Source organism: Lissotriton helveticus, chromosome 3_1, assembly GCF_964261635.1.
Source record: "Lissotriton helveticus chromosome 3_1, aLisHel1.1, whole genome shotgun sequence".
In the NCBI taxonomy this organism is placed as follows: domain Eukaryota; kingdom Metazoa; phylum Chordata; class Amphibia; order Caudata; family Salamandridae; genus Lissotriton; species Lissotriton helveticus.
Genome location: NC_136061.1, coordinates 1649812035 through 1649827927, shown reverse-complemented (window position 1 = coordinate 1649827927; position 15893 = coordinate 1649812035). Strand labels below are relative to the sequence as shown.

General features: G+C 45.7%; 1 protein-coding gene across 3 annotated transcripts in view; it reads left to right on the top strand.

Annotated features, from left to right (window-relative positions):
- The window catches only part of PARP9 (poly(ADP-ribose) polymerase family member 9), a 797801-nt gene that overhangs the window by 465099 nt on the left and 316809 nt on the right, over positions 1-15893 (top strand). For all 3 annotated transcript variants that reach the window (XM_078682417.1, XM_078682418.1, XM_078682419.1), the window contains one exon: positions 6608-6674. In XM_078682417.1, the coding sequence (XP_078538543.1) occupies positions 6608-6674 (67 nt within the window). The remainder of the gene's footprint in view (positions 1-6607; positions 6675-15893) is intronic.

Sequence of the window (15893 nt, the reverse complement as noted above, 5' to 3'; positions counted from 1 at the left end):
TGCACTCACCTGCACTGCACTCAACTCACCTGCACTGCACTGCACTCACCTGCACTGCACTCACCTGCACTGCACTGCACTCACCTGCACTGCACTCACCTGCACTGCACTCACCTGCACTGCACTGCACTCACCTGCACTGCACTCACCTGCACTCACCTGCACTGCACTCACCTGCACTGCACTCACCTGCACTGCACTCACCTGCACTGCACTCACCTGCACTCACCTGCACTGCACTCACCTGCACTGCACTCACCTGCACTGCACTCACCTGCACTGCACTGCACTCACCTGCACTGCACTGCACTCACCTGCACTGCACTGCACTCACCTGCACTGCACTGCACTCACCTGCACTGCACGCACTGCACTCGCCTGCACTGCACTCGCCTGCACTGCACTCGCCTGCACTGCACTCACCTGCACTGCACTGCACTCACCTTCACTGCACTGCACTCACCTGCACTGCACTCGCCTGCACTGCACTCACCTGCACTGCACTGCACTCACCTGCACTGCACTGACCTGCACTGCACTGACCTGCACTGCACTGCACTCACCTGCACTCACCTGCACTGCACTCACCTGCACTGCACTACACTCACCTGCACTGCACTACACTCACCTGCACTGCACTGCACACACCTGCACTGCACTCACCTGCACTGCACTCACCTGCACTGCACTGCACTCACCTGCACTGCACTGCACTCACCTGCACTGCACTCACATGCACTGCACTGCACTCACCTGCACTGCACTCACCTACCCTGCACTGCACTCACCTGCACTGCACTCACCTGCACTGTACTCACCTGCACTCCACTGCACTCACCTGCACTCACCTGCACTGCACTCGCCTGCACTGCACTGCACTCACCTGCCCTGCACTGCACTCACCTGCACTGCACTCACCTACACTGCACTCACCTGCACTGCACTCACCTGCACTCCACTGCACTCACCTGCACCCCACTGCACTCACCTGCACTCCACTGCACTGCACTCACCTGCACTGCACTCGCCTGCACTCCACTCCACTGCACTGCACTCACCTGCACTGCACTGCACTCACCTGCACTGCACTCACCTGCACTGCACTCACCTGCACTGCACTCACCTGCACTGCACTCACCTGCACTGCACTCGCCTGCACTCCACTGCACTCACCTGCACTGCACTGCACTCACCTGCACTGCACTCACCTGCACTGCACTGCACTCGCCTGCACTGCACGCACTGCACTCGCCTGCACTGCACTGCAGTCACCTGCACTGCACTCACCTGCACTGCACTGCACTGCACTCACCTGCACTGCACTCACCTGCACTGCACTGCACTCACCTGCACTGCACTCACCTGCACTGCACTGCACTGCACTCACCTGCACTGCACTGCACTCACCTGCACTGCACTCACCTGCACTGCACTGCACTCACCTGCACTGCACTGCACTCACCTGCACTGCACTGCACTGCACTCACCTGCACTGCACTGCACTCACCTGCACTGCACTGCACTCACCTGCACTGCACTCACCTGCACTGCACTGCACTCACCTGCACTGCACTCACCTGCACTGCACTCACCTGCACTCCACTGCACTCACCTGCACTCCACTGCACTCACCTGCACTCCACTGCACTCGCCTGCACTCGCCTGCACTCCACTGCACTGCACTGCACTGCACATACCTGCACTGCACTGCACATACCTACTCTGCACTCACTACTCTGCACTCACTACTCTGCACTCACTACTCTGCACTCACTACTCTGCACTCACTACTCTGCACTCCACTGCACTCTGCACTCACTACTCTGCACTCTGCACTCACTACTCTGCACTCACTACTCTGCACTCACTACTCTGCACTCTGCACTCACTACTCTGCACTCACTACTCTGCACTCACTACTCTGCACTCTGCACTCACTACTCTGCACTCTGCACTCACTACTCTGCACTCTGCACTCACTACTCTGGACTCACTACTCTGCACTCACTACTCACTACTCTGCAATCACTACTCTGCACTCACTACTCTGCACTCACTACTCACTACTCTGCACTCACTACTCTGCACTCTGCACTCACTACTCTGCACTCTGCACTCACTACTCTGCACTCACTACTCTGCACTCACTACTCTGCACTCTGCACTCACTACTCTGCACTCACTACTCTGCACTCACTACTCTGCACTCACTACTCACTACTCTGCACTCACTACTCTGCACTCACTACTCTGCACTCTGCACTCACTACTCTGCACTCTACTCTGCACTCACTACTCTGCACTCACTACTCTGCACTCTGCACTCACTACTCACTACTCTGCACTCACTACTCACTACTCTGCACTCACTACTCACTACTCTGCACTCACTACTCACTACTCTGCACTCACTACTCTGCACTCACTACTCTGCACTCACTACTCTGCACTCACTACTCCGCACTCACTACTCCGCACTCACTACTCTGCACTCTGCACTCACTACTCTGCACTCTGCACTCACTACTCTGCACTCACTACTCACTACTCTGCACTCACTACTCTGCACTCACTACTCTGCACTCACTACTCTGCACTCACTACTCTGCACTCTGCACTCACTACTCTGTACTCACTACTCTGTACTCACTACTCTGCACTCACTACTCTGCACTCACTACTCTGCACTCACTACTCTGCACTCACTACTCACTACTCTGCACTCACTACTCTGCACTCACTACTCTGCATTCACTACTCTGCACTCACTACTCACTAATCTGCACTCACTACTCTGCACTCACTACTCACTACTCTGCACTCACTACTCTGCACTCTGCACTCACTACTCTGCACTCACTACTCTGCACTCTGCACTCACTACTCTGCACTCTGCACTCACTACTCACTACTTTGCACTCACTACTCTGCACTCACTCACTACTCACTACTCTGCACTCACTACTCACTACTCTGCACTCACTACTCTGCACTCACTACTCACTACTCTGCACTCACTACTCTGCACTCTGCACTCACTACTCTGCACTCACTACTCTGCACTCACTACTCTGCACTCACTACTCACTACTCTGCACTCACTACTCTGCACTCACTACTCTGCACTCACTACTCACTACTCTGCACTCACTACTCACTACTCTGCACTCACTACTCTGCACTCACTACTCTGCACTCACTACTCTGCACTCACTACTCTGCACTCACTACTCTGCACTCTGCACACTCACTCTGCACTGTGCACACCACTGATATCATGGAATCTTCCACCACACTTTCTAAAACTCTATAGTCCGAAGCATAATAGGCACAGAACCAAAAGAAGGGTAGAGATTGCTTAAAATAATCTTATTGTATTTATGAGAAGCAAAAGCGAGACTGTGAAATGAGCTGAATATCAGTTTGTTACGAATCAACAGAGTGGAGTTAGAGAACCAAGAAATAGTAATTTAGAATCCGGGTTAGAAGGAGTAGTAATCACAAGCTGAGGATCAACGGGCGCGAAACAGCGTGGTGGGCGCGCACGAGACGCAGCGTGAGCGTGCACATCAGCTGAAGATCGCCGGAGAAGACACCGAGTCTGCCTGCTGCCGTGACTGACCCGCTGCAGAGGGAAAGAGCCCGGTGAGTGGGGGTGGGGGGGGGGGCGGCAGAGAGGGAGAGGGCAGAGAGGGAGGGTGTGTGTGTGTGTGTGTGTGCGTGCGTGTGTCTGTCTGTGTGTGTCTGGTGTGTGCCTGCCTGCCTTTGTGTGTGCGCGTCCACAGACCCTGGTCGGCTCGTGCACCGCTCTGTACTCCCTTGCGCGCTTACTCGGTGACAATAGTTCTCGTTGCCGAGACCTAAAAAGAAAGGAAGTTCCCTCAACATGAGCTGTGGAAGGATACAAGTCAGCCAAGACACAGAATAGCAAGGAGTGTAGGATCCTGGGGAGGGACTACACAAAATGGGACACAATGGATAAGGAAAGCAATTGATTGAGAAGCGGGAAAATGAAAGGGACACTAAAGCCAACTAGTGGTAAGCATAGGGCCTACTTTAAGGTTTTGAAAAACCCAAAATAGGTATTTTCCAACCAGATAGCTTGATGTCTGGTAGATAAGACATAAAAAATGTTTCCCATTTGGAAATCCAGACTCGGGTATGGAGGCTGCAATCCTTTGCTGATCATCGTTCCTACTGTGCTAGCAAATCGCAGAGCATCAGAAATAGTGACCAGCCTAATTAAATATTAATTAGGCAGGTCGTTCAGCGACCCACTGTGAATGAATATCTTTTCATTGTGACCTGTTAGTACAGAGATCGCATCTGGAAATTGCAGACTGGTTTCAAAATGTGATGCACTGCTGTGTTAGTATCTGTGATCTCTCTGTTTTGGTTATTTTTATAGTCGAAATGTGTTTTTACAGTGCTGATGTGAACCAGTAGGTGTCACGGCACTAGTAAAATACCAGTGATAACATTAAGAGATATCCATGCCTAATTGCCTATATCGTGAAAGAGGAGGGGGGAAAGCCAGGTTTTTAAGTCTTTACTGAACTTTAAAAGACCAAGGGCCCCATGCATGAAGCATGGTGGTGATAATTACAATGTATCACATTTTTCTCTGTTTGGTAATTGCAAACACTAATGTACAAAAGTGTGTTTTACACTTTCTGCAATTCCCATTGGGTCTCAAATATACCTACCTCATGAGTATTAATGAGGTAGGTCTCAGTTTGCGACCCATTGGCAATTGCAAAATCACAGGGATGATGGCCTGCTGGGGTCCGCAGACCACCATGTCTGTGATAGCTTTTAAATAAAGCAAGGTTTTTTAATGCAGCCCATTTTCCTTAAAAGAAAACGGGATGGATTCAAAAAGGAAAAAAGGAAACAGTGGTCCGTGGGACCACAGCCTGGTCCTAATTTTTTTTCTTCATTCTCAACCGGGAACGGGTCCCATTCCCATTTGCGAATGACTTACCACCAACTTTGAGTTGTTAGTAAACGGCTCATGTTTTTCAACCGCATTTCGGTCGCAAAGCATTCCTACATACCAGTGGGAATCAGTATTTGATATGGACACCTTAAACATGCACCTTCCGGATTTCAAAGTATTTTATTGAGTTTTTCATACAGATATATTTGCTTTACTGTTACAGGGTACAAGCCAAGCTTTGGCTGATTATGTCATTTTTACAGTTAGGTGATATACATGCTAGGCTGTACCCCTTTCCAATGACTTGTTAGAAGGTTAAGGACAACTAAAAGAGAAGGAGACAATAGAGAATGGAGGGAGAAAAGATTGCCACAAGAAGTCTACTTTCGGCTAATTCTGGTCCTGTTCTGTACTTGTATCGTATTGTTTTGCGGACAGTCAACCCCCCTCATGTGATCTCATGGGAGTTCATAGGGGTCCAGATACTCGTCCAGGCATTTCCACATCCCCCAAGTACTGGCCTCCAGGGTGAGTTTTGCAGTGCATTGCTGTCGGCGCCCCTGAGGTGTATCACCAATTGAGCCAGCCCTTGAAAGATGTCTTTGCTGTGTCCTTCCAAATTGCCAAGACCGATTTCACTGCTGAGGTTAAAAGGAGGTCTAGCAGATCTCTGTTATGTTGTGAGTCAAGTGCTGTGGTCATAAATGCGGTGGTAAAGGTAGCAAACTCTGGTTTCAGTGTGCATCCCAACACTTTTTTTTATGAAAACAAAGATTTTTTCCCCAGAAGATTTTAACTTTGGGACAGTAGAAGATGATGTGGGCTAGGTACCCCTTGTCGCTGTCGCAGTTCCAGCAAATGTCGTTTTCCCTGAGGCCTAGTGCGGCTAATTGTGCCGGGGTCCAATATGTCTTGTGAAGTAGCCAAAATCCAGTTTGGGATAGTACTAGGGAGATTTTGCTACGTGAGGGGGAGGCCCAGAGTTGAAATACCGATTTGCAAACCCAAATCGCGATTCAGTTACAGGGTACCAAATCACAATTAGCCCTTTATACATCTGAAAATGCCTTTTTGCGTTTGCAATTGGGCCAATTCTGAGAATTGGCCTATTTGCGATCACATGAAGGCTTTGCTTTGTACATGTGGCACAGTGTTGGGACTGAAGTGAGGACTGAAGCGGTCAGTCTGCACGTACATCTATCTGGTCATAAGTAGTTTTGCAAATTCTAACTGATACAACAGTATGTGGTGACTGAAGGTAAGCATACAGAAAGACTACTCAAGAATTTTCAGCGAGCTTGCTATGATGAATGAAAGTAGAAAAACCTGTAAAATGCTTTTGTGGGATTTGTTTATCTTTGAATATGTCTCTAAGTTATCTAGAACGATGTTGCAAAGTAACCATGAACATGGTTACAAAGTAGCTAATCGGGCATTTCTGAGTATCACGAAACATCATTTCTTAATCTTTCATGTGCCTTTCTTCTTTCTTGTATGTATTCATAAAATCGTAATAAAGAATGGACCAATGTGGAAAATGTACTTTTTATCATGGGCATTAAAATCAGTCTACTCAATTTCAGATGCTTGATGTTTTTATTTCTCGTCAGTCGTTATTGATTTATTGCTTTAATGTTTTGTTTTTTTCTCTGGTCCTTTTTATTAAAGGCTTTTTTAGATGAACTCCAGTCCCAAAGACCAAAGCAAAATACATCGCAAGGGGGCGCATCTGCTGGTACGCTATTTGTGAATCATTCTTATATTTTCAAGTAGTTTCTAGTATTGACTAGCAGGTGAAACTCTATGGATCAAAATGATGACGCAAATACGTATTATTCTAATGTTTTCAACGTGTTTTATTTTACTTACGTAGCTTACAACATTCAAAGCAATTGAAATGGCTGTTAAGTGTAGATCAGGAAATAAGGCAGAGTTTACTTAAAGATCAATGCGGGTGGAAGAGGTCTGAGGTGAACTGGGAATTGGGTCTTTCATATTTTTTTTCAGAACTTGTGGATTTTATGAGCAAAGCCTGTCTCAAACTAATTTTGTTTATTATTACAATATGAGCATATGGGTTCTGCCTGACAGCTCCAGACCACAAAATCCAATCCAGCTCCTATGTAAGCTTATTTACTCCATAGATCTTTAAAAACACAGCCTGTAAATTGTACAGCCACACTGTTTTGTATTCTAAAGATATTACTGTTGATACAAACCAATAATAACCTACTGCAGTCAGCCAAACTTCGATGGTTGACCAACGCACACTGCATTGCATCACCTCGGATTCCTTTAGCCTCCTCCATGACCTGTTGGCTGGGGGGTCACTGCCTGGTCTTGCTGACACCTTTTGAGACCTTTTTGTTTGTTTTTTCAGGACGAGGGAGCTGTGCTCATGTCAATTCATTGATGGTCGCAACAGAAACTTTACGGTGGCAGACCCACACTAAACAAAAGGAAAAAAAACTCTTGTCCAGATGGGTACTGCTTTTTAGGCCGAGCCTACAGCACTTGCCCTGTCAGGCGATCTCTTTTATGTACTTGTGGGTTTGACTCCTCCCATGCTTCTGGATTGGCTTTTCTGTGTGTCATTTAAAAATCGTAGCCTGCAAATCGTTCATGGTGGATGTATGTCCCACCTTTTTTCAATAGTTCACTCCCATGGAGTATTGCCGTGGGAGCGAGCAATGACACGCACAGTGGCAGCTGCTGCGGCAGGACGCATGCTTTACTCCGAAAGCTCTCCTCTCCATATTTTATTTTTGTTTAAATCTCTTTATTGCATTTTGGTAGTTATCTCTTACAGTAACAGCTCATATGACAATACAGTAAATGACATATCCCCTTCTGATTACAATAGGTGCATACCTGATACGTAGAATTCAGCAAATTATAGTTTCAATATGAAGCCAGGATTACCGAAGGCAGTTGACCTCTTCCCGCCTATATAATCATGGCATTTGACATATATACTGTGCAGGCATCAAAACTAAATTTTGGCCAGGCGTACATTGTAAGTTTCTGGTTTATGTTAAGAAAAAAAATTCAACCGAAATGAACAACTTGAGTCTATAAGTACAGTGACACACAACTGTGTCATTCCCCCTACCCACAACCAGCAGTGCCGGTGTGTGATCATGATCATAGGTGTCAGATCGGTGCCACCCTCCCGCATGTCTGCCACCAATGACAAAGTGAGTCTAGCTCCTACCATCTCTGCTATAATGGGACAGTCCCAGCTCTCCTCTCTTTATTTATGTGGCCGAAACACCAGGACTCGTGTTTTGAGTCACTGTTGGTTTCTGGCCCCATAACCGCTAGTTCCTGTCCAGCCTCGTTGCTCTGCGCACACCTCCATTCTTTTTTTAAGCTCCTGCCCCATTAGTTTCACCCTTTCCCCCGCCCGTCACTTTCTGCCCTCGTGTCTCTATGAGAGAAAGCAAAAGTAAGTGAAGGCGTGTCGGTTAAACAAAGAGCTGCTTCCCATGGTAATGTGGTTGGGCACAGGCTGACCCAGAGCGCGCCGGAAAATACAGGTATTTCAATGTATGCCGTGTGTAGCTCCCCCAACCTCATTTCCCCCAACCCTCCCTCCTCCCAGTGCTTGTTAAGTATGCAGCAACAGTATCAGACAGTGAGAGAAAGAGGAAACCGCTGTTTGAATTACTCTGCTCTAGTCTTCACCATAAAACAGGAAGTTTGCTCGCTGGTCTTTGTGATATTGTTTTTTTTTCAGGCTGGGTTCTGCTCTGAAATGGTCGTCAGCGCTCCAGACTATCTTTCAGATTTCACTGGCCTTCGGTCTGTCCATTGGGACCATTGTTCAGTTGGTTGGGAACATCAGCGGCGCACACATCAACTCAGCTGTGACAGTGGCCTTCTTGGTGGGGTCTCACATCTCATTACTGCAGGCGATCTTCTACATCGCTGCCCAGATTGTGGGGGCAATCACTGGCGCTGTTATGCTCTATGCCGGGGCTCCCACAGCTTTCTGCAGAATCCTAGCTATCAATTCTGTAATCCACTCTGCTTATTTACCTTGGAGGTGGTATGGTAGGTAGTAAGTGCTGTTCGTATTCACAGAATGCTTTATTAGTTCCTATTTCTTTATTCCACTAAATTTGGTCATTCTGTTACACATGTTAATGGCTTATTCAATTAGCAATAGGGTGATTCTGCAGGCTGACACTCCATGCTGTGCCCACTGACATTGGGGACGCACCGAAGATGCTTGCTTAATGTCGCTCACGTATTTTGCCAAATGTTCCCACTTGGTAAGTGCCATTGAAACATTAGCAACATGCCTAATCAGTTTAAAGGGCACCAGCGCATGACCTGCAAGTTTTGGATGACCTAAACTGAGGGCTTGGTGTCCCGACCGCTTCCGGACACCCCCACAGGATATGTCAGCTGTTAGACCAGCTAGCTACAGTGCCACTACCACCCCCCTGTATTCTACAGTGGTGTTAGTAGTCTCTGGCAACCACTGAACATGACAACCCTGATTCCTCAGTGATTGTGGAAAACAGTACAGTATGTTTTCTCAGACACTCGTGCTTGCTTTCTCTCAGAGAGCACAAAGGATGGCAATTGGGACATTTCAATAAGAATGAATTGGTCCAGCGACAGCCTGATGAAGAACATATCGCTGCAACAATCAGGAGAAAGAAGCATACAAAAGAGATTGCTAGCAGAAATATAGTGAATAGTTGCTACATTTCTACCATAGTGCTAATAAAATAAACAGAAACAGTTCAGATGAAACAATAGCACTTGCATATTCCTAAAATGCGCGCCCCAAGTAATTTGCTAAAATGTACCTAGCCTAACCTGGAAGTGTAGGTGTATGTATGGGCAGCAAAGAAATCCCTAGGGAAAAACAGCCCCCTCACCGTATGGTTAAGAACGAAGGACCCCATTGCTGGGTCGAGGATGACAAGCTGCAAGGAATGTCAGACCACTGCTTGTCCGAGATTCGGCATGCAGGATCCCAGTCCTAGCTTGGAAGGAATTCTCCTCTACTTTGTAGGGGGGAATGAGGGTCTTTTATACTAAAGTGGTCACTCCAGGTTTTTTCCCAGAATCAGTATGTTTTTAAAACAAACATGGATGTTTTGAAAACAATCATAAATGTTTTGAAAACAATCGCAGATGCTTTTCTAAACAATTGCGATCATGCACATCTGGCTGTAGGCCAAAGATGAAAAAAGTGGTGACCCTTATACAGAATAAATCTGCCATGCCTGGGGGCATGTTTATGTACGTCAGGTACAGGGATTCAGATGGAAAATTGAGACCTAGTGTCGAAGAGACAAGAGCAAGCTGTTCGGTAAATGGTCTCCTATTTAGAATTGTTATAGTCGTGTGGATGGGATGATGTATGTAAATGGAGTGTACGTTGATGAGACCATGCTAAAAGACATTACACCCACTCCTCATCAAATGGTCAGCAAGCTAACACTATAAAAAAGGCCTAAAATCATTTACAATAAAATATACTAAAAAGTACTCAAAAGCCTGAAAAATGTCCTTAATAAGAGAGTCATTTTTCCCTTAAAAAAGTGTTCAAAAGGTTCTCAGAACTGGTATATATTGTGATTATTGCACTGAACACCTTAAAAGCCATGACCCTCAGTTAGAGCAGAGAATTTTTTTTTTAAAAAGTCCGTTTTGACCTTCAATTTTAGTAAATGTTTAAAAAGTAGCCAAACGATGTGACGCATAATACGGGCAGCGTACGTCAGAGTTAGGCACTGCATTCTCCCCGCTCTTCATAGGCCCATGAAGGTACTCTCGGTCTTCCTTCCCAAGTATATACTAAGCCCCCACGTGCCAAAAGGGTGCACCATCTGAACTGCAGCTGTTGTACATTGAACGGAATGTGGACTCGGTGAACACACTGTACGGATAAAAAGATATGCTGGGCAGAGCATTTGGGCGGAGGTGGGAAGTTGGAAGGGTGGCGCACGGAGAAAAGTATTACTCTATTGTAAAGGCTCTAGGTGCTGGGTTTCAACGTTTCATGTTATGTTTTTATATAAGTAATGCATACGTTGTCTCAGTGTGCAATGATACTAGAACCGTAATGGACACAAGCAGTCTGTAACTGATATAACAGCCTGAAGTGTCAGCTGATAATGCGTGTTCTATCTCTGTAAAGTTACAATATGAACAGTATTGACACTATTGATCCAAAAAACAGATACTGTAAACTGCACATTTATTGAAAAATTATAAAAAAGAAAGATCCATTTAATAAAAAAAGTAGCCAAACAGTTCCCAGCAAAGGAGAGGCCTTATTTTTAGGAATCCTGTGCTGAAGCCTCAACATCGCTGAACATCGTATCCTCCGATGGCAGTCCCTCAAGAACTTCAAGTATCATATCCAATGAGCAAAGATGGTCGTCTCTGATTCCCACGGCAGCTGCCGGGGAAGAGTTAGATGCTTGCACGCCTGATGTTGATGCCTGTACTTCTGAGGCAGTGCCGATATCCCTTCCAACAGGAGCTATAGCATCCCTTTGAGGCTCTAGAAATGCTGTAATCAACAAGGGAATACGTTGTGGACAACTGCACGTGTGGGCCGCAAAGGCACCGCTAGCACTTCTATTTCCAGCGGCGCAACCGATGGAAGTGTCAGACACAGGTCCAACACACAGCCGAATCCGCAGAAGAGGATACGGAACACAGGCAGGACCCAATCTAGCAAGACTGGTCTGAAAAACAGGAACCAATGCTCGCTCAGCTCTCTGAGCCAAGGCGTAGTCAGGTAGAACACCATGCGCTCACCACAACGTCGTTCCAGCAGTGTTCTTTCCATTTCATGAGGGAAATCAGGATGCCCGCTACCAATAGCATGACCAAAGGAAGCCATCCAAAAAGCTTCCAAAAAAGGAGTGTATGAAGGCTGGATTTACTCCGAATATGGTCTGAAAGGTGGTTAAGAGACCTGATTCAAGTCGCTTAAATAAGTGTACGATCCCACTAGTATCAGACATGTTAAAGATACGATGAACCATTTCTCCGAAATGGATAGGGAAGTTTGTACAGACCAGGGCCTGTATCTCTGCTGAAGATCAAAAGACGCTCGGGCTGACGTTAAGGTCACATTTTGTTGAAACACATATCTTTCAGTCTACTCAGCGAATCAAACCATTCAATTGAAACATCCAATGAAGGCAACAGTGGTGCCTTCCTTACTGTGCGAGCCTTTGACTGTACTAGCTTATAGTAGCATGACATTGGGGCTGATGTATTGAACCCTGTAAAGTATGCAAATTTCTGTGCAAATGTGGCAGAAATACCTTTAGGTGGTTTCGGGCACTGTTCACATTGGTACGTTTTTACAATGCGTAGAACACTAGATCAGTGCGAAAAGTGATGACCATAATGCTGGTAACAAAACATGCTACTGTACTCAGGTGCATCTTCATACTATTCCCTGTAGGAAAATGCAGCAGATTGTTCCAAATCTGAGAGTATAGTATTTACAGTCGCAATGTCCCAATCATCAGAGAGTGTACTTGGGGTAATGAAATCATTCATAGAAGTTTTTCACATGTGTGGAATTTTCACATGTTCGGTGAGACCAAATTCATCATATGAAGCCCTATCCCAAACTATACCATCCTGTATTGAAACTGCTGAAATGTTCATTGGGGATAAGTCTCTCTGTTCACGGTGTGATGACGTATGTGGTTTCAAGACCAAGTTCACAGGTTGGACTGCAGAGCGTTGTGGGAGGTAATGTCCATTGAGTAGTAGGAAAAAGACAATTACTATACCAATACAAATTAACAGGAACATGATCCCTAATGCAAGCCAAAGATGCAGCCAAGGGGACACAAAGTAAGTATTTTTCAGTCAGAGATAGAATTGTCGATTGTTTCTTTCTTGGAAATGGATTGCGTTTGCTCTGGTTCACTTGAATCTGAAGAAAAGTCATTAATGTTGATGAAGTAGACAGACGCAGTTCGATCTCTCTTTGGGAGCTCAGCAGTGTGTGTAGAACTGGCAGTTTCTTCTTCTGAAGACACGTTGATGTAAAGTTAATTGTTAGGCCGAATCAAAAGGTATAATTTGTACTCCGTTATTGGCTACTCCGGCATCTTGCGCAGAGGAGTCTTCAAACATTATTGGTCTTTCCATCTGAACTTCCTGTATAGTAGCTAGAGGAGGTCTGTGGTTACTCAGGACTCCATGTGGCCTGCTATTAAGAATCGGCCACATAGTGTGGTTTGATCAGACAATGGAGACAAATCTTTTGCCTTTTTTCGGCCGGCTAGAGGCGGAAAAAGTACTGTTCTTGTTCTTTGAACTGCCAGGACAGGTAGAGGTGTTCTGTAGGATGGGCCAAACTCCTTCTTGTCCACGATCTTTTCTCTGACCAGTCAGGTCTTGCCTGAACTGGTTTTACTTCCCCAGTGGCGGTGCGTTTTACTTGGACGTTGCTTTGTAATGCCCCAAATTCATTTCGTTCCTGTAAAACAGCCTAAATCCACCACTGTGCTGGCACAATTGAGGCCAGGTACCCACATTCTTGTCTCAAACAGGATCTCAAAGGGGATACGTCCAACGAAGGAGTTTCTTGCCATATTATTCAGTGCCCTCTGGACCCCGTAAAGGTGATTGACCCAACTACCGCCCGTACCTAATACCCTTGCTGTTAAGGATTGCTTTGGGTTCCGGTTTTTCCTCTCCACCACCGAATTTCCCTCGGGATGGTAGGGGGAGAAATACCGCAAGGCCACACCCATACTTTCCATGGCTTCCTTGTAAGCCCGAGAGCTAAACGCTGGGCCACGGTCGGAATCTAACGTTCCAATTGGATGTGTCCCAATAAAGATTTGCAATTCCTCTATAACAGTTAGAGCGTCAGCCGGGCGCTGAAGCCAAACCCTTAGAAATCTAAAGCATGGATCGACTGCCACCAAGATATACTTGTAAGTCCTGTCTGAATTTAAGGGGCTGGAGTGATCCATATAGACACATGCAAGAGGTCTGTTTAAAATGAGTAACAGTGTTTGTGGTGGCTGTGCTACGGTGGAACCTTTCCTCTGCTGACAGATGCCGTGCTTTAAGCCATAAGCCTTTGTTTGTTCAGACAAACTTGGCCGCCAGAATCACCGCTTCAGTAATAAAACTATAGCGGTGACTTCTGCGTGTGCAGAGCCAAGACCCTCGTGTGCAGCTAGAATTAAACCTAATCTGCGATCAGTGTTTGGTATGACTCTATCCTCCACTCCTGGAATTTGAGCATACGGTGTGTTTTGCGCATCTAATTTATAGGAATATTTGAGTGGAAACCCCTTTGGAATGGCAGAGCTGTTCTTTGAGGCGTTGACAGTTATCAGTATGTTTCCGTCTATCCTCGAGTGATTGCAGCAATGGCAGCAGTTCGCACTGTCGCCCTGGTGGCTTCATCAGACAGTGAATTCCCTTCAGGCATGCTTTCAGCTTTGCCACTTGTTCCCATAACAATTTATGTTTAATTGTGCAACCCTTGGAATCTCTAAATCCATTCTGGCCTCAGTAATGAAGATATGCATTGTAGATCTGAACACAGTAAAACGAATTACACACTATCAACGTGGGGAATTCTCGATCTCTGAACTGTAGTGCCAATATCAGGGCTTTCAGCTCTGCCAACTGCTCTGTACAATCTCCTAGAGATTGTGTAGTCGTATTGCTGAGATGGAAATTACAATCCTGCAAGCGACCCTTCATTATAGCACATGCAGTGCTATATTGCTGTTTACTTCCTATGGCAGGCTGAGCAGATCCGTCAGTGTAAATGATGTATTCTTTTTTTCTAGAGGCAAGATCTCATTCGGGAGAGGGTATTCTTGTCTGTACTACAGGAACCCTTGCGTATTTAATGTAGAATTGTATCTGTAATCTGCATCTGTTGCAGTGAGAGAATGAGCTAATGTTTTCCATTGTGGATGTAGAGCTTTCACATTTGGAATGCTTGTTTTTGTAACAGCTTCTAAAGTTGGTATCAGGGTTACAACTATAATGCGTTTCCCCTGTGCTAGTGTTTTTCCTATTGCCGCAAATCTCATTTCAGCATTTGTGTATAAACGTGATTTATATGCAATTTGAAAATGTCTCACCTGCACTGAAAGTGAGGTAAGTATACCCGAATTATAAAGTTTGTAGAATTTACTCGTGTGTTCAAGTGTTTAGATGCTATCATGTCAGCCTGAACTGAACAGAGAGTATCTGTGTGTTGTTGTGTCCACTGATGTGGTATGAAATCAGGTCTGATCAAGTCGTAGAAAGGTTTTACTCTTTCTCCATAATCTAGAATGTATGTTCTGCCAAAATTCAGAAATCCTAAAATGGATTGCAAACCTTTGATAGTCTTTGGAGGTTGGAGCAGCGTGCACTTTTCTAAAAAAGTTAGCTGACAGGCTCTTGCCTTCACTTGAGAGTTCATATCCCAAAAACAGGACATTGAGATGGGCAATTTTAGAGTTCTTAAAAATAAATGTGTAGCCCAAATTGGCAAATCCCACAATTATGTTGTTCACCCTGCTCAAGTGTTCAAGTAATTCTTCGTCCGTCATATAGATGTCATCTACGTAGGACACAGCCTTTCATCGCATGTTTGTAATATTCCTGACACTCTTGCTGAGAATAGCCCTCAGCTGTTCTTACACCCTTGAGGCAAACAACAAAAATATCGCTGAGTACCGAGCGCGGGAAATGCTGTCAGATATCTGCTTTCTGGATCTATGGTTTGGCAGAAGAATCCATTTGAGATATCTAATGTTGTGTTGTATTTCTTCTGCACAATATTAATAATTAATGTCGCACTGTGTACTTTTTAAACTGCAAATGTTTGCGTGCATGTGTTTAAATATTGGTAATCTAAAACTAGACGATATGTGTTGTCAGGTTTCATTACTAGAAAAGGATTATTCATCAGGGAGGTGAAAGTCTCAAT